The sequence below is a fragment of the Homalodisca vitripennis genome, chromosome 5 (genome assembly GCF_021130785.1).
Source record: "Homalodisca vitripennis isolate AUS2020 chromosome 5, UT_GWSS_2.1, whole genome shotgun sequence".
Classification (NCBI taxonomy): domain Eukaryota; kingdom Metazoa; phylum Arthropoda; class Insecta; order Hemiptera; family Cicadellidae; genus Homalodisca; species Homalodisca vitripennis.
The window spans coordinates 144417645-144438307 of NC_060211.1; the positions used below are offsets into that span (position 1 = coordinate 144417645).

At 33.6% G+C, this 20663-nt stretch overlaps 1 protein-coding gene across 1 annotated transcript; it reads left to right on the forward strand.

The window, feature by feature from the left end:
* The first annotated feature begins 7039 nt into the window (after positions 1–7039).
* On the forward strand, positions 7040–20250 carry LOC124362970 (trypsin-1-like). Its single transcript, XM_046817890.1, has 7 exons — positions 7040–7162; positions 12217–12253; positions 14033–14207; positions 16477–16697; positions 17165–17373; positions 19093–19150; positions 20061–20250. Exons 1-7 carry the CDS (start codon positions 7103–7105, stop codon positions 20183–20185), a joined length of 885 nt encoding a protein of 294 aa, XP_046673846.1. The 5' UTR covers positions 7040–7102; the 3' UTR covers positions 20186–20250.
* The last annotated feature ends 413 nt before the right edge of the window (positions 20251–20663 follow it).

A 20663-nucleotide genomic window follows, 5' to 3' on the forward strand; every position in this document is an offset into this window, starting at 1 on the left:
AAAGTAGAAATGATATTTACTTTCGGGGATTTGAATGAAAATTATCATGGACAGAAAGGCGGTTTAATTTGGCACATCCTGATAGAACTGTGACAAGGAAGTACTTAAGAACTTTAGTAAATAAGTTCAGAGAATTTGGTTCCATCAAAGATGCCCCACGCTCAGGTCCGCCTCCTTTAGGTGGTGACAAACAGTTTGAAATTGTTGCACAATTTGTTGAAGATCCGCACCAGTCAACCAGATTAGTAGCAAATCTTTGTGATGTTTCCCAAATGTCTGTGGTAAAGTTACTGAAAAAATTTTCACGCTTATAAAATTAAGCTTATCCATGAGTTAAACGAAGACGATCCAGACCGTCGTCTACAATTTTGTGAAGAAATGGCAGCACTAATTTCTGTTCACCCATTGTTTGTTCGAAATGTTGTGTTTAGTGATGAATGCAGTTTTTTCGTCAATGGAGATGTGAACAAACACAACTGCAGGTACTGGGACACAGAAAATCCCCATGTTTTCCATGAATCTCGCACCCAGTACCCACAAAAAGTTAATGTGTGGGCCGGGATTTTTGGGAATCACATTATAGGACAATTTTTTATTAATGGGAAACTCAATGGTCAACTGTATTTGGAAATGTTACAAAAATCAATTTTTTTCCTGCAATAAATACTGTTTTTAGGGAGAATCAACATGAATTTGAAGAAGAAATCGTTCATTTCCAGCAAGATGGTGCCCCAACACATTATCATCGTGCTGTACGACATTTCCTGGGAACTCAGCTACGTGGTCAGTGGTTTGGTAGTTGTGGTGTAATAGAATGGCCTGCACGGTCTCCGGACCTTACACCCATAGACTTTTTTCTATGGGGTCTCATAAAATCTATAATTTACAAAACACCAGTAGCAAACCTTGTGAAGATTTAAGAAACAGGATTATTGATTCTTGCAACCAAATACCACCTCAGACTTTCCAAAACGTCAGAGAGGCGTTCACCCTACGCTTGTCTCACTGCCAAATAGTAGGAGGGCTTCAGTTTGAACATTTGATTTGACTTCGTGACGTGGTGAGTTATTAAAATTGTTCTGGAAATACTGGCTATTATTTCGGATTAGGAAAGAGATATCAATCTCCGGTTTTCACCACTATTTAAGTTTGTTCATGCTCTTTAAAATGAGGGGTCACTTGATAGGGGTTTACATTTGAAATTTTTGGGTTGCCCCCAAAATTTCACATTTTTGGGGGACACCAAAAATTTTCAATATCATAAAATGATACTCCCTTTCCATATTGCACCACTACCCAAAGGATATCTCCTTATATTACCTATAGAAAAAGTAGAGGGGGGGGTCCTGACTTTATATTCACCCTGTATATTGGGCACAAAATATGTTTTGAATCGTGATTGTAGTACTTTGTAGTTATTGGTACTTTAAAAGTAAAGATAAATTAGGTTATTAAAATTCTTATAGTACTTTTATATGAAATAATAAGGTGATTTTAGATGTTCACAGCTGTAGTCGGCATCAAACAAACAACTGTGGTTCTTCACGTTTACATATGTATTCATATTTTTGGTAGTTTTATTGACATACTTGGGCATGTATTACTGTTTTTTATAAAAGTGGAGAGATAAATGTACTGTAAATATGTATATAAATAGTATATAAATATGTATATAAAACAGTTGGGTCATTAAACAATTAATTGCATAACACACGTCCAATTAGTCAAATACGTTTACAGCGTAAAATAATTTTGTTCGCTTAAATTGGCTGAATCATTGTGCTCCGTACAGAACTAGCTTAATTAACCGCACACGAGTTATCGTACAACCCTCATTTAGATGCAATATCTTTTTCAATAGAAAACTAGTAATTGTCACACGTGGGGCCTAACCTGAATCTCACGCTTGACGGGCAAGCATTGTATTCATCTTAATAGTCACAATAGTTAGTAAATTAATATTAAAATAAACATGTTAATTTTATATAAAATATGTTTTTAAACTGATTACTCCATCTTAGTCGTGTGATTTGTCTATACTGATTCTGGCTAATATTAAATTATGTCTGTCCCGCAGGGAGATAGTGGCGGTTCCCTCATCATCGAGGACTGGCAAGGACGCATGTTCCAAGCAGGTAATAACACAATCAATATAACTAATATGGGTAAGTTATAACAAACAAGGAGTAGGCTACACCACTCCACTTGTGGCGTAACAGTCTGTGTCGATGTTGCATATGATAGACTTCAACTACGCTCACCCAAACTCCATGGTTGAACATCCACCATCATTATATAACTCATTCTCGTCTATGTAGAACTGAAGATGTATGCAAAATTAAGAGTCTAAAGTTGATATTTCTCTTGATATCTTACCATGATACATTCCCGTTGTTGATTATTAATTTTGTTTGCATAGCACTGTATAATAATAACAGTCTACGCATAAAATTACCAAAAGATGATTATGCGGAAAAGAGTTATGCTACCATGTGTTTTACTCATGGGGCTGTACTCAGTTTGTATACAAATTTATTTATTCTGCTATGTTCTCGTTGCCGTCATAGTTATTCATAAGAACAATACAAAAATGTTCACCAATGATCAGCTCTATCCCATTAAGTAACATGCACCATTATCAAAGTATTGCCTATATAGAAATGAAGCTTCTACTTCAGTTCGTTTTGGAAATATCAAGCAGACAGAGACCCTACTCCAAATCTCAGCTAATATATCAACAAAGATCGTTTATTTTTTTTTAAATTTACATTCACAGCTTTTTAAACCATAGCATAAATCAGCTAATAATTGCTTTTAAAAGCAGTGTTTTAAAATATTTTATTTAGAGTATACTAGCGGACCCGGCACGCTTCGCTGCGCATTTCAATATTTTTTTGCAAAATTAATATCTTTACTGCTTGATAATTTGAAAATAGATTTTTATCAATTTCATTTCCCGCGGCTTCGCACGCAATTTCTCGTTGAGAACAGTACACTATATTCACTTATTCTTTTTCTATCACATTCTAAACATTGCTGAGATAATTGACAGTCGTTCCTTCGTGAGCCTCTTGGGCGCATTATGAAGGTATGTATCATATTACTGCCTCTATCTTTCGTGGTTTTTGCTAGGTGTTGATAAGTTATTCAGAACAGTTACTGTATACGAATGAATCTCGGTAAACTAATTAGGTTATAAAGAATCACATTCGGTCTGTTAAAATTAATTTTCTGTCTAAGATATTTCCAATATTATTTTAGGAGTGTGCCTTCAAGAAAATGTATCAAAGAAACCAAGTTTCGATCATAAAGTGTCTTCTTTCGGCTCTTTTCATTTACCTTCGATGTAACCAAATTCGATTACCTTATGTGCAAACATTCACGGATTTGTATAATGAGGTTGTTTTCATAATAGCGTTTAATAGTATTTTCTTTGAATTAAATAGTTTATTGATCATTGATGCAATCTGAATTTAAAAACACTTCTGATCGTTGATCAAGCACTTTACAATAAAAATGTTTTAAATTTTAAATGTAAACAAATGTTTCTGCCTCTTTGATGAACTTCAGCTGAAAGTATTATCAGCTGTTAAGTATCAGTTCGCTTTGTATTACGTGTCGTAGCGCAGTCTGTCGGATCCAATATAAAACACACCAACATCAACAACAATTTATAATTAAAAAATTAATGAAATAAACTATTAAAATTGGACCAAATACCTCTCTAAAAGTATGCCTATGTTACTTCTAGGAACGTGTAGAATCACTGTACAAAATTTCACGATGTTTCCTGCATTGGTTACAGAGTTATAACTGAACATACAAACAAACATTCGCATATATATATATATATATATATATATATATATAGATTGATACTGACTGTGTATTAGGAAATTCATCTTTTCCAACAGCCAGGAGTCTAAACTAGAGTCTAAACTAGAGTCAACGTCTATCTGACCTGAATCATACAATACACCTCAATGTATGTTACAGTTTCTGACATATATTTACTCTGCTTGTAGGTATCGTATCCTGGGGAATTGGTTGTGCTCGACCCAACAAGCCAGGAATCTATACTAGAGTCAATATTTGTTACAATTTCTGACATATATTTACTCTGCTTGTAGGTATCGTATCCTGGGGAATTGGTTGTGCTCGACCCAACAAGCCAGGAATCTATACTAGAGTCAATATTTGTTACAATTTCTGACATATATTTACTCTGCTTGTAGGTATCTTATCCTGGGGAATTGGTTGTGCTCGGCCCAACAAGCCAGGAATCTATACTAGAGTCAATATTTGTTACAATTTCTGACATATGTTTACTCTGCTTGTAGGTATCTTATCCTAGGGAATTGGTTGTGCTCGACCCAACAAGCCAGGAGTCTATACTAGAGTCAATATTTGTTACAATTTCTGACATATGTTTACTCTGCTTGTAGGTATCTTATCCTAGGGAATTGGTTGTGCTCGGCCCAACAAGCCAGGAGTCTACACTAGAGTCAATATTTGTTACAGTTTCTGACATATATTTACTCTGCTTGTAGGTATCTTATCCTAGGGAATTGGTTGTGTTTCGGCCCAACACAAGCCAGGAGTCTATACTAGAGTCAATATTTGTTACAGTTTCTGACATATATTTACTCTGCTTGTAGGTATCTTATCCTAGGGAATGGTTGTGTTTCGGCCAACGCCTGCCAGGAGTCTAAACTAGAGTCAATATTTGTTACAGTTTCTGACATATATTTACTCTGCTTGTAGGTATCTTATCCTAGGGAATTGGTTGTGTTTCGGCCCAACAAGCCAGGAGTCTATACTAGAGTCAATATTTGTTACAGTTTCTGACATATATTTACTCTGCTTGTAGGTATCTTATCCTGGGGAATTGGTTGTGCTCGGCCCAACAAGCCAGGAGTCTACACTAGAGTCAATATGTACCTAGGTTGGATCATACAACACACACGTGATGCCTGCTACTGCTTCTAAGAAATTTCAAACCTATTAGTAGGAATCTTACAAATTGTGCCTGGAATTAAATCCCTTCCATTTTCTGCAACAATTTGTTAACATGTAAATTTTTGATGCTATTTGGTGTAAATGAATCTTTAAATTCATAGCTATTTTATTTTCGGGGAGGCGCGTGAAATGAACAGACTTTTTATACGCCTCTTCGGAAAACTTCAAACAATGCTTGCTGCGTCATGCTTCTTTTATATGGGTGATAAATTCTCAATAATAATGTGTAATCGTCTACTATATATGACATTTATTAATATAAATCAGGTATTTTCAATAGTATAAATAATCATGAAGAGTGTCTTCATGATTATAAAGTTTTTATAATTAATTATTAACTGTTTATTTCTACAACCAAGAAACGAGTTAGCAATACATGTTAAAGCACAAACAAGTTGTGCTTATATTTAAAATAAATTTTAACCGTGAGCAAACGTTTTTGGTCAAACATAACATTTCTGCAAAATACTCAACTATTACCGAACATTAAGTGGATTTACATTTGCATCGTCACTAAAATGACTAAATTCGAAAAAAACGAATAAACTTCATCTGCGGACAGCCGTATTAAAAATGTATCTTTTGAACTGTAACCATTAATAATTGGTGTTAATAATTTTTTATTAGTATTATTTATTGATTTATTATGTTATTGGCACATTCGTAGTTTGTTAATAATCTTAAAGTTGTATTTTAAAATAACATAAACCACTGTCCACTGACAATTCCAAAGAATGTGTATAAAGGTGATTCTCCTGTGAATCTAATTTAGTTAAAATGATATTTTTATTTTATAATAATAATACTAAGCACAAATACTGTTACGTATTTATTAATATATTTATTATACTATTTATTGTTATCATTAAACCTGTTTTTGTATATTTTGTTTTACTGTGTTCAATATGTTTTTATTCCATCAGTTCCTTCCTTATTTAATGTTTAAGTTTAAGATATGGCAACATGACATTGACGGTGTGGTCCTGCCACTATGTTGGCAGACTCCATACTAGAAGAGGTCTATAGTTCGAGATTCCTTGGAATACACCTTGATCGAGGGTTGACATGGAATAATCAAATTGATCACGTTTGCGCCAAAATATCCTCAGGAAATTTTGTTTTGAGGAATCTAGCCAAATATTGCCCCACTCAGGTACTGATGACGGCGTATTATGGCTTGATTTACCCCCACCTTACCTACGGAGTGGCATTGTGGGGTGCTTGTGCAAACAATCAGTTGATGAGGGTCTTCAGATTGCAAAAGCAAGCGATTCGAATAATCGCACATTTGAAATTCAGAGAGTCATGCAGAGAATCTTTCAAAAGTTTGCAGCTGTTGACCCTGCCGAGTCTCTACATTTTCGAAACAACACAGTATTGTATGTCAAAATGCGTCAAGACAAGTGGCCAAGACATACATTCATATGAGACCAGAGCCAGGGGAAACTACCGAATTGGCCAACACAGAACGGTGATTTATGAACGCCTGCCATCACAAGCAGGAGTTCATTTCATCAACAAGCTGCCACACCGAATAAAAAATGCCCCAACGCCCAAGGCGTTCAAAATTCGTCTAAAACGCTTTTTAGCGACACAGGCATTTTATAATGTCGACGAGTATTTGGCAAAAAACTGGGAGACCAGCCAACAGGTATGTCGCCCCGTCGCTGGTGGTGGGATGATTGGCGAATAAAAGGAAATGAATGAAGGTGAAATTGTATGTTTGATTGAGGATTTTGATGTAGAACGGATGGAAAAATTTTAGTTACAATAACGTAATTTGACGCATGCTATACATGTTAACCATGTCTTGGCAAATAAAGAAATTTGATTTGATTTGATTTGATTTGACTTCGAAACAATCATCTCGACAAAAGAGTTAAAACTACATTATTTGACCAGTTTTTACGAGAATATTCTTAGATAGCAATTAATTGCATGACGATATAGAAAAGAAAATGTTAAAGCTTTGTAAGCTAACTGATTTGATACGCCAACGTGCGTATCAAATCTGTAAAAATGAAGTATTCAAAGCCATTCACTAACTTCTCTAGTTCATACCGAATGTTGCAGTATCAACACAATGCCACCTAAATTCATTCTAATCTCCGCTATTTCTTTCTGCATCTTTCTTAGTTGCGTGGTAAGTAATAATATTCCAAAAACATTAATTTACTTTACTGGTAATTTTACATTAATGTGTTTTAGTATTTAAGAAGTGGTAAAATTTTAATTTTTTAACTACAGTTATTGGATATGAATGTTACCGTTCTCTTAATGCAGCGTCTGGAAGTGTGATGCTGTCACAGACTTGTCTCCTGGAATCAGGAGTATTAATATTATCTGCAGTATTAATTAACCTGTTAAATCCATCTTTATAATTTTATCAACTATATATGTATATAAAAGCTTCTAATCTGAAAAAACCTTCTGGTAAGACCTAAATTATTGCCTAACCAAATTCCAAATTAAGATGCTGATCAAATGTTTTTAGGTTGCCATTCTTGCGAAGACAATCGTTGTGCCACATGTAAAATTCTAAATCCTTCTACAACTGTTACAAGTTAATAAAACATATCAAATTTCAAATAACATTAACTGTAAATCAAAGAATGTAATCTATTAGTTGTCATGCAATGTTTGTCCCAAGGACTATATTGGTTTAACGACAAATCCCTTACATATTAGGATGAATAACCATCGGTCTTCATCCAACAGAAAAGACGAAAAATTGGTTTCACAACATGCATTGGCTCATAACGAAATATTTAATAACTGTTACACATTAAAAGGGATTTGTAAAGTACCAGAAGATTCTTCCAAAATTCAATTTGAAAATTTAGAACAAGCTTATTAATTAGTTACTAATTCAAAATTACCTTTTGGTTTAAATAAGAAATGATATGTTAAAAATAGTCTAAATTAGTCTAAGAATCTAAAACACAATTTATTGTCTATATTGTAATTATTTTTTATGTTTTATGAATGTACAACTCCAAAACAACAACATTGTTAATATTTAATTTAAATTTAATTTAATTTTAAGCTGTTAGAATGTCTTTTTATATTGTTAATCTTAATTTGAATATAAAGCCCTTTTCTTATAATATACCAAGGAGTTTAAAAAATTACACTATAAATATATATTCGATACTAGAATCCAGTTGTATAATTGATTTTAATCAAAGGAATTAAAACTAATTTTGACTAGTCAATGCCAGTTTTAGCCAATCTCTTTAGTTATAACTAGTTTACAAGTCAAAACAGGTTTAACAAAGGCTGGCAGTCAAAACTAGTATTGCCTTCACAGATTGTAATGACTCATTTCATACGCCCATCTCACATTCATTTCAATACTTTATTTAATTTAGAAATTTATTAATAATAATAATTAAGGAATAATTATTTATAAATTGTCTCAAATTTAACTACAAACAATAATAAATACAAAATCAAAATTAATCAAAATTCACCTTATTACATATAAAACTCAAAAGTTATAAAGTGAACTAAAGTCAGTGATACAGTGTGCAGGGATGATTGTTGAAGAGTGAAGAGAGCAGAGATTTGAAAGGTGGAGAGGAGAGAGGGATCTGGAAGAAGTGAAGCAAGATTATTATTCTAAAGAAACTGGTTACATTTATTCAGCAGTATTTGAAAGGTTACTTTATTAAATTCTTATTATCACTGAAGTACACGAAGCAGAAGACAGACATTGGGTGATAAAATTCCTTTTAAGTTTAATAGTGATTCATTGGAAGAACATAAAACCCAGGAACATTCGATTTGGCTAATAATTCAAAATTAATATAATTAAAATTTAACAACAACTATTTTTGAAAATTACAATATCTTTTATTAAAAAAAATACCCAATATTTCTATTTCATTAAGCCAGCACGACCACCCTGCCCTAAAATTTAAGAACTGTATTTTAAAAAATTTACCATTATTGTATCCTCCATCATGTTTCAAAATTCAAACTTGTATGTCAATTAATTTATCATCATTAAAGTTCACATTTATATCATACTGAGTTATTTGTTATTTCTAACTATAATCATCAGAATACAAATTAAGTTTAACCACTTATTTAAAGTAATAATAGTAGTAGGATATTACAAGATAAAAATCAGTTATGACAAAAAATAACTTTCGTAACCAGGACTGAAACATTTTAAATTATATTATTTTTCCCCCTTCAAGAACGCATTATCTTATATTGTATATTCCTCCACCTTCTACCCCTAACCTTATTTTCTCTTATTACCTTCCATCTCCTTGCTTTTAAATGTCTTACAGCAGTAGTAAATTAATACAATTTAGCTCAGTTCATACTAAAGGAAATAAACATTTTTATTCTAGCTAATTGAGAAATAAAAATAAATCTAAAGAAGATAACTAGAGCTGATGGTTTGTTGAAGACAAGGTAAAGAAATTGATAAATAAAGTTAGACTACAGAGTGGAGTGATAACTAAAATCGAAAGAGGTACAAGAAAAATTCAGAAGATTACAACTTAAGGTGAACAAATTGGGTTATTACACAAAAGTGTATAATGAAAGTGAAAAAACAACTCACAAGACCTAGTGGACAGAATTGGTCGAAATGTGATCATGCATTGCAGTGATAAAATAATAAACCATAGCATTCTTCAAAATATAATCTACAAATACACCTAATATCAATTCAAAGAAAATGTATTTACTGTAAAGACAGGCAATATGTTTTATAGCAAAAATAAATTACATTACGCCTACGCAATGTGGAACGCAGTGTATTTGTATCCCCGTGAATAAATACCAGCAGTTTTATGTAACTATTTCATTTTTACTATAGATAGCAGCAATGGCAAATTCAAGCCAATTAGTTTATTCTGAACCTTAATGAAAAACATTATACATGTCGCTTATTTGAAATTGGCCTCTTTTGACAATGTAGGACGGCATATTTACAGTAGCTGAAGGAACAAAATTATAGAGACCTGATACTAACGTGATTCCGCGATAAGAAATACGATATTTACTAGGTATTTAAATTCAAATTCAAAAGAACTTATATTTCCAAATGTAATATAATTGAAAATATTTCAAAACAATAAGACAAATAATATTCTCCACAAAGTCACTCGTCTGCGTGTGGGAAAGAGCTCAAGACGAGTTCTACAAAATATATCTTGTATATTTAATTAATGAAAATATATAATATTTGGATTCAAACAATAATACATAAATTTAAAGACACTATTTTTGTCAATATACAACCGTTCTTATACTAGAAAGCTCCATTATTAATTTTTTTTTCTGTCTTATTCAAGCCTCAGCGTCTTAGCTATGCCGGCTTCGATGTTCACTGGTTTTTATTTTCAAAGTACATGATTGGACCTCCCAGGGATTTGAACCCGTGATCTCTCGGTTAGAGAGCTGAGACTATAACTATTAGTCTACGGAGGAGGATCATTATTAATTGCAACAAATAATCCTAAATATTGGTGTCTCGTACTTAAAAAAGTATGTATTATTTCATTGTTGTGAATCATACAAGTTGATAAATATTTTACCAATTAGTGTTATTGTTATCAGGTAAAACATTTATGTTGTCAATTTATGTAGTGGAACCCTTACTCCATAAACAGGTTTTTTGCATTATTCCATCGTGGTATTTGCAAATCAGGTATATAATAGTCTTATCATCCTTTCTGACGCCGCAGGACCAATATTGTGTAGCCACTCTCCCACCTACCCCCTTGTAAACTTCGACACTGCCTTGGCAACCTCATGCGAAGTATTCCTGTAAATTTAATGCGCGTTGATAAAGGAATTGGTGAGTTTAATGGTGGAATTTACTCTGGATTTTGATATCGCTAATTAACTTTATTTCCTGTAACATATCAATGTTAAACGTCTGAACAAATGCATTGCTTACTAACTGTTATGTATGTTAAAAGGGTTTTAATATAAAGCTCATTAAATAACAGACATTTGCTATAACGCTGAACTTTATTCAAAACAACCTTGAGTACGGTACAGTTGGAGAAATTTAGCTGTGCGCGTAGGGCCCAAATACTACCCTTTACACCAATAAACGCCATCTGTGTGGCGGGTTGCGTTTACTTGCTAGCCGCTGAGATGAAGGCGCAACAATCTCTTTAATGACTTTAAACTCACAATTTTAATTTGCAGACTAGTATTGACAAATACGTTATTTTCAAAAACACGTTAAACAACACTATAACAACTGAAAACAAGGATAAGTCCTATTATTGCCATTATTTGGTATTATCTTATTATTTAATCCCACCACAATCAGCACTGTCATAAAACAGGCTGATTTTAGTGAGTGTGATGAGTTATTTGGGCCAATACGATTCCTGAAAGAAGGGTTTTACTCATGAGTCACAGGAAATGTTTTCGGGACGTAGCGCATAATGCTACACCGCCACCCCTCCCGCCTATCACCACACACTCAAGGTCACGCGCGCAGCTAAAGTCCTGGAACTGTATATGTGGCCAAGGGATCTGAGCGTGCGGCCGAGGCTCTACTAGCCATCCACGAAACATCGGCCTCACCTATGCGCTGTCATTCTGTGATTGATTTTAAAATAACTGAACTATAAGAACATATTTTATTTGAGTATAACCATGAGACAACTGAATAATTAATAAATATTCCAGTTTTAGCCTCTTGGTTCACGAGAATACCAAAGGATGAGCTCTAAGGGACGTTCTGGGAAAAGACGTCCCTCTCCCCCATCCACCCATATAGGCGAAATACACAATCCTTCGATATCTCTAACTACTAGTTTTGACTGAAACACTTGGAGAAACTGGTATTAACTAGTTACAACTGGTTTTGGCCATGGCCTTTAGTTACAGTCAGTTCTGACTGGTAAATATCACTTTTGACTGAATTACAAATATTAACCAGAACGTAAAAACAACTAAATAACGTGTCCAATATACTCTGACTGCAGTTGCTTTTATTGACAGTGTATATACTTAACAACAAATTAATTTAAACTTAATTAATGATAATACATTTCTCAATATTCTTGTTATTTGAACCAATATTATTGGTTCTTTCTATGAGAAGCTCAATAGTGAGAAGTTTATAATATATACTAAATAAATTAATCATGTGGATAATTTTATTGTTATATGCTATATTTCACTTTTTAAGTTTAAATTTGTTTTTCACAGGAGAGTCAATCAATCTCTGAAGAGACTTCTGATTGCCGTAAGTATGCTTTATCAAACCATTAAAGTTCACTTTAAATACTGCTTAAAACCTTCTAAATTCAAACCATGACCAGCTCATTTTTTGATTTTTATTAATCTTCTATTCTCCGAATCGTTTTAAGTATGGTAAATAAAGCGACAAAATTTATATACTTCGAAGCTCATTTTTAAAACAAGTGAATATAATCATAAAATTCCACATTACCAAAGGTTTTAAAATGTGTAGTAAACAGGTTTAATGATTTCGCAATCGTTGTTATTACTCCGGCCATGTTAGACCTAAGTTTGGACGTACCTTAGCTAAAGGGGGATTGTGTGCATTTTATCGGCTGAGTGTTAGCGAAGACTTTAATATATTGGTGTTTTAAATTGTTGTTCTGTTATTCATTGTATCAACGACAAATCGGCAGACTTTGATATAAAGAGGTCCGTAATTACTACAGTAATAATGAAGGCTTGACTATGAATACTGTATCTGGGAATGTGTAGTAAGAAATTATTACAATTATTGTACATAATTTTAAATTTATTAGCTTTAACGAAACGTATAAATAATAATTGAAAAAAATTAGTATGTATGATATCTCACTTTTACACGAGAACCTGCCACAAATTAAAATCTAACGCACACAGGTCACTGAGTTAAGTTAAATTCTCCCGAACCACGGTAATGTAACAATCAAACTTAGACTGAGGGTGGAGTGGTGATTCTCCACTGGCTACAACAGTAAACAAAAGAGGTGGTGAGAGTTTCAAGTCTCAACATGAAAAATACGTTACTGTACTTCAGTCCGTTGCGCTGATAAACTGAAACTTCTATATATAGAGGTTAACAGTTGAAGACTAAACTTCAATATATTGAGGTTATTTACGTTAAACCTTCGACATATATAGAGGTAAATTAGCATTTAAATAAACGGCACATTCAAGGGGATGATAAAGCTTCGATTTATCAAGGAATTCTAGATATTGAGGCTGTATATATATCAAGGTTTCACTCTATAAACAACGCCGAGTTCGATAATGTTACATGGCATTCCATAAGATTTAGCGGAGCGTTAGCGAAATTTTGTATACTGATCTTATCAAGGTACAAAATAATCATGGTGGACTTTAAAAATTAAGTGTTATCAGACATGCCATTGATTTTTTTGTTTAGAGTTTGTTATTGACGATGGATGGTTTGAGAGGATAACAGGATTTCAGACATTTCCCATCGTTATAGTTTACAAATGGTATACCAACGTTTCGAGGATTGGAATCTACCCTCTTTGTCATTTGGGAGGAGTTATTAATACGTACAAAAATAAGGAACAGAAGGAAGTAAAGAAGGGAAAGGAAAGGGTTCAAACAAACCCAAAAGGTGCGAGTCCAGTTCAGGCGTTGTAAATGTACAGGATGCAAGTCCCGAGCACAAATCACAAGAACGAGGCTCACAATCACACATCACACCAACACAGGCTACAGTAGGATACTTTATGGTATTTTTTGTATTAATAACTCCCCCACCTGACGAAGAGGGTAGATTCCAACCCTCGAAACGCTGTGTTATACCTTTTATAATCTATAACGATGGCAAATGTTCGAAATCCTGTTATGCCATTGATGCTGAGTATTATTATTGAGTTTATTACTAAAAATACACCTTGTCAGAGAATTGTATTATCTTTCTGCAGTGGTAGACGGATAACTATTTTTAAGTTCCTCTCACCACCTTACGATTATAATGATCAGTTTTATGCAGTGAAATCCTATACATCCTGGCATGTTCTTACAGAATGTGGTAACACGACCTCCACGGGCTTGGCGCTGCGGGTGGTTGGCGGTCGTTACCTGGAGGAGGGCGAACATCCTTTCCTGGCTCTCCTGATAAAGGACTCCTTCTTCATTTGTGGAGGCTCCATCATCAGCAAACGCTTTGTGCTCACTGCAGCACACTGTATAGAGGACAAGTAATATTACTTCATAATTCTTACCAGCTTCTTTAACCTGAAACAATTACAAGAGAGCAAATCATAATTTGCTTTACATTAATTCTCTTCAATAACCGTTCTTGTTCTCATTACACTTGTCTTCTTCCTGTCATTCTCTAAAGTTCAATGTATGCGTTATATTCGCCTACGCCTTACCTCGCTCTTTGAAATAAACCTCACTCGCCGTATTTCACCTTCCTGTTAGATCTATAAGCGGGTAAAGTCATTATTTTCGGAAGGGGCCACCTGAGGTTTAGTACACATTACTGTTACAAGCAATTACCATTTCAGTACAACGAAAAACAAAATGTTTGGAAAGAAATTGACTCGTACTTAAAATTTAGTTTGTGAAGTTACGGTAATTTTATTGTTTATGGTTCCATAACAAATTCTTTTCCATGAAAACGTCCTTTTATCACAATCTCGCAGAGGGCAATGTTTATGGTCCTCGTTATTGTAAATCCCAGCATTCAGTTGGAACGAATTACGTGTTTAGTATTACTGTAAAGTTAAGATGGTTAATTTTGTATTTCCTTTATAGCAGTTTTTGTAGGTTTTATCCGTGTACTATTCAACATACTCACCTTCAATAGAAAAATTGCAATATTATATCTAGTTTTTTCTTAATATGTTTTAATTATATTGTTGCTTATCTTGTCATTTTTCCTAGGATCACATCTTTTAATATTGTAACATTCAAACCTTTAGTAAACTTTTTAAGGCGATACGTAATTTATTAATTGTCGTAACTGCTCCAATAAAACATATGGTTTTTTCATTAATATTACTGTCGTAATTATAAGTTTTGAATCTGTTCTTAAACAGTTAAATGTTATTTAATGTTCTTAACAAACAAAAGTAATTCAACGATAAAACGAAGTTTTGAACGCCCGACAGAACTTAACGAAAGGATTATCGCACAGACGGAAGACAGACGGACAGAATAGTTCTCCCTTAGATCAACAAAACATTCTATGTTATAATTTTCTAGTCTCTAGGACCTTTCTGCCAAAAGTTATCATAAAGACGGACATGCAACACTTTGACCTTTCGACGCCCAAATCATCAGAGTTCTCCCTTTCACCAAGAGGAACATATATATACCACGATTCAATTCCTAGGAACTTCCTATCGAAAATGAACACACAGAGGGGCAGACAGACGACATGATTTTTATCGAGTCTATAATAAATTCAATTGATAAAAAATAATTTATTTGATGTATAAGAACATTAATATTTACGTTTATGATCCATTTAGGGTCAACGAGTAACACGATAATGAAAGAATCTCCATAGAATATTGGTAATCCTCTCTCATGAACTTTATATCACAATTATTGGTGCATTCTGTTATTTGTCACGTTGCACTAATTCGTCACAGACCTTTTTTTGGAACTTTTCAGACGAGCATGATTCCAGATTCCCCGGAGTCAAGTCTGTGACAGCGTCAGAATCAGACGCTGCTCTAAGAAGAACGTGAACTGGAGCTGAACTCAATATTCAAATTGAATCAATCCTTCCCACCAAGGCATGAGTAGAAACCTCGGTAGCCTCACCCTGCTTTGAAATCGTGTCTAAAACATTATAGAGCACTCAGTTGTGCACCTGATGATACAATTAGAATGCCATTTCACCTAAATTACACTATATTTGTAGTATGATATCTAAACTATGCAGAGTTCGTTTTGAGTTTCTTCATCCCCGACTTTTCTTGAAACTAACTTAACTCCAGATTCTAGGAATCAAGTCTGTGACATCGCCAGAATTCAGACGCTGCTGGTCTAAGAGGAAGGTGAACTGGAGCTAAACTCAACATTCACATATAATCAACCCTTCCCTTCATGCTTCGTTATTTTTTTATTGGTATTATTGTATACTTTCGTTGATATTAATCACGGCTAGCTCATATATCACAAACGTATTTCAGATTAGACAGTTACATCAGATAGATATTTAACAACTTACGGTGGAAGACTCCCAAATTCTCACTTGTTGAGTCTGTTCCATATCCAAAAACTCACACAGTAACACCAATCACTATCCCAACACGATTGAAATCCATACTTTTTTAACTAGACAGGCATTCATAGTAGGCAAAGTGACTGAATTCTTTGTTGAGTTAGAGTTATAGGAATCATGCAAAGTTTTATAGTTTTAGCTAAAAAAAAACCATTTTGGATAAATATCACTGCAATTTCACTGTAATTTTGTTGTATTCTGAACCGCATTATGTTCTTTATGTTCAGACACCCTCTTGACAACTTTTACGCAGTGTTTGGAACTCATGATAGGACACAGAAGTTCAAAGAAGGCGTCATTCAGTATCGAGCTGTAGAAAGGATTATAACACATCCAGATTACTACGAAACACTCGATAGCGGAATTTTAGTTAATGACATCGCCCTTCTTCAAGTTGGCACGATACACTTCAATGCTAGAGTGCAGCCCATCTGCCTCCCGGATTTAGGTAAGTATTCGAGTGTGCATTGCAGGAAACCTCGATACACATTGTCTAAGGAATTATAATAATTTTATCACAAACTCTAATCAAACACAGAAATAGCACTATATGGAAATGCGTAGATACTTTGAGTTGGTTCTCACCAAACAGTAATACTGATAGTGCAAAGTAATGATAAAAATGAAACCAAAAACCTTTAATTGACACTTTAACATTTGCTGAAAGAAATGCAACACTTTCGGATTTAAGAGTACTATATAAATTAAACCTTTAATAAATAATTATTTGTAAAAATCTACGATCTTACAATTAACTCAATCAGTAAAAAATTTAATAGGTGGAAAACTTTTGTTGCCGTATGTCAAAATGTTAATTTCACCAATTTATTTCTTAAAATTGTTACTTGAATACACTGGAAATTCTAAAGCAATGATAATTCTAAAGTTATAAAACTATTTTCCTCTTCTGCCCAGATTTGAGTAGATTCAAAGCGGCGAAGATACAAGGCTGGGGCACAACGAACTTCCTCGGAAAGGCGCCAAGGTTCCCCAAGGAGGCGATCCTCTCGGTGCTGACCGAGCAAGAATGCAGGATGTCCCCAGTACAACCCATGCTGAGCCATGTCCACGATATCCACCACGCGGTAGTGTGTGCCTATGAGAGGGCCACAGACGCTTGTCAGGTACCTCGTGATAGAATATCAGTACCTCACTTCCTGTGCGTTTTCATTCTAAACGGCGTTCAAATCTGTCATCTGATGCATGTTTTACAAGCCAATGTATTTGTATAATTATGAAATTTTAATCGATTCATGTGGAAACATTTTGTGTGGGCATACCTGAACCATGTAATGTTAAGAATATATATATATATATATATATACAGTAACTGAACATCGCCGATCAATGGGTCACATACTCTATCGATTCTCTTCATTTAGGTCAAAAATTACACAATCGCTAGTACGGCACAAAAAAAGTTAGATAATGGCCGGAAGTATTCGTTTTTGACCGAAATAGGTATTGTAGTAAGTATGTAAGAAAAACAAAAATAAATGTTACTATGGCCTTAGACCTGAAATAGATTACCATGAATGGAATAGACACTTTCTTAATGAAGAAGACTTTTCAGACCTAAGTATGTATGTATGTATTATCTTGATCGGGACAACAATGCCATCATTTCAGTGTCAGTCAAAATCTCTTAGACCGGAAGTAGATTGCAAGGGCCGGAAGTAGATGGTTTTAAGTAGTAACCAAACAACATAATATGCAGGTCAACATTAATAAACCTTTTAAGGTCATGTGACAGAGTAGAGCCTTGTGATTGGTGCTTGGTGGAGATTGTGGTTTTTGTTACCAACACATTTGATGGTTGACAGACTCTGTAACCAAGGCACATATTTAAATGTGATTTTCACACACTTTTGGTTATCTTTGTCACAAAACAACATCTTCATTGGATTTCCCAAGGTATTTTCATTTTAAATCCACCAATACCTGATATTGTGAAAAATTTGAGTTAACCATCCATGTTGCTACTAGCTAAGTTAACTCGAATAGTTAGGATACAGATATGATTTCTTGATCAATGCAAAACCTATTATGCCACAAAACATACGTTAAAGCAATAGTTGAGGCTTTTTGGCTGACATTGTGGTGCTTCTCCTAGGTCTCATTGTAAACCTCTGTTTGCTTTTCTAGGAATCTTAACCTACCTACATTGTTCTAGATTGTTTATTATGTGTTAGGAAGAATATGTTTTAATCTCATTTCTGCTAATTATTTGATGTTATTGTTGATATATTATATTTTGCCTAACGAGACTAATGCAGACTGTATTTGCCTTTGGTTACTAAAATTCTTTATTCTTGATTGGTTTTCATTTCACATCTACTATGAATATTTTGTTATTGTAATAACAAAGCAAAGTCTTCTATTATGTTTTAAATACAATTTATCCAAACCAGAAGTTCTGTCACATGCTTAAAACCTGAAATAAGAGCCAGTCCTTACACCGAAATAGTATAGACTATAAATAAATTTACTTTCGATTCAAAATAATTATAGGACTTCTTCACTTTGGCCTAAAATTAATCTTTTGTTACTGAATTTCTTGGAGTTATTTGGATATTAAGGAATGTTGCAGAAAAATTTGAGTTTTTCTTTGATACTCTTAAAATATGTTTCATTCTCCGTTAGGCAAGTAATGTATGATTATTGTGATTAATTATGGTACCATCATATTTAATAATTTATGGTGAATTTTGTATTATCATTGTTACGGTCATCATACTTTTATTTTGAATTAATGCATGTGAAGTGTAATTTTTGACTTTTAAATTAAATTATGGTTTATTTACTTATGCATACCATGTATTGAATGATCTACTCTGTTTTAGGGTGACAGTGGTGGGCCGCTGTTTATATCAAATGAAAAAGGACTAGTGTATCAAATAGGTATTTTTACTTATATTTTATTGTATAAAGATACATGTACATTATTATTACAAAAGCTAGTTATATTTTATATTTTCAAACTAATAAATAAGAAACTAAAAAATCTAAGATATATATATCAAAATAGAATATATAACATGTAATATATAACCTTAAAAATGATCAAGAAGGGAAAAAATCAAATTATCAAAAACATGGCAGCCTGTTATAAAGAAGCCATATTGGTGATTGCTTATTCAAATAGATCAGTGACAGGTTTCAGCCCATCATTACCTAATTCCGCTACTGCACTCAGCATTAATTGTCTTTCCAGTTTTAGTTCAACATTTGTTGATTGAACATTGCTATCTACAGCAAGCCAGCCCGAATATTTCAAGATTTTATTTGTTAGCAATATTTCGACACAGTGTGAAGCGGAAAACCCTATGTTATAACCATGACACAAGACGCACAAGCCTAAAAAAGTCTAACTTTTTCTGTACACTTCCATGCCATTACTATTTTTTAAAGAGATATCAACACTTTGATTATTTTTTTTATTTTAGGAGTGTTTTATTTTACCAGGTGAAGTTAAAGCTAATAAGCCCTCTCTAACACCTAACCTGGGTACCAACACCTTAAAGGTGACTTCCGAACCACCACATTTTAGACCACTCTTGCGTTTTATTCTTATCACTTACTATATATAATGTATTACCAAACTAGTATTTGCATATTCAAGGTGTTATTTTACAACTACCGTAGTGAAGAATACTTTTACCCAACACATCAAGTATAATATATTGACGGATTGTGTGACTGTAATGAAATTGTTTATTTTCTACAATCAGTAGTCGATACAAGTGTTGAAGTTCTCTTATTTCTAGGATACTAGAAAGATAGTTTAAGCAAAGTGTGCCAATTCTTTTAGGAATAGTATCTTTTGGACTGGAGTGTGGCAACACGGAAGGTATACCTGGCCTGTACACCCGACTCTCTAGTTACATGGATTGGATAAAGCTTCATATAGACTCTGTCTGTTCTGCCATAGCCTGACCTTCCATCATCTCGGGTTCTCATTTGGATCTATAATGAAATAATAAACAAATCTTTACAGTGCATTTGGGCCATATTTATTTCTCTTTACCTGAAGTCCCAAACTTCTCCATGTCTACTGAAAGAGTATGCCTGTCGGAACCCATCCATATATTGGAGATTCAATAGCCACTGAATTCAACAAAATTCTTCGTTTCAACATTCAATATGGTAATGGCATAAAAATAACCTGGTTTTATTGGGAGAGTTAAACGTATTTATATACATTTAAAACATTTATTATTAAAGAGTAAGTTAATAGGAATTAAGACATTTGGTATCGTTATATATTACAAATACTAAAACACAACAATTCAAACATGTATGAAAATTAACAATTAAAAACATGATAAACAACATGAAAGTCATATTACACCTGTTGCTTCCACCTGATGAAGAGGAAAGATGGAAGTTATCGAAACTTATAAAATTTCAGTTT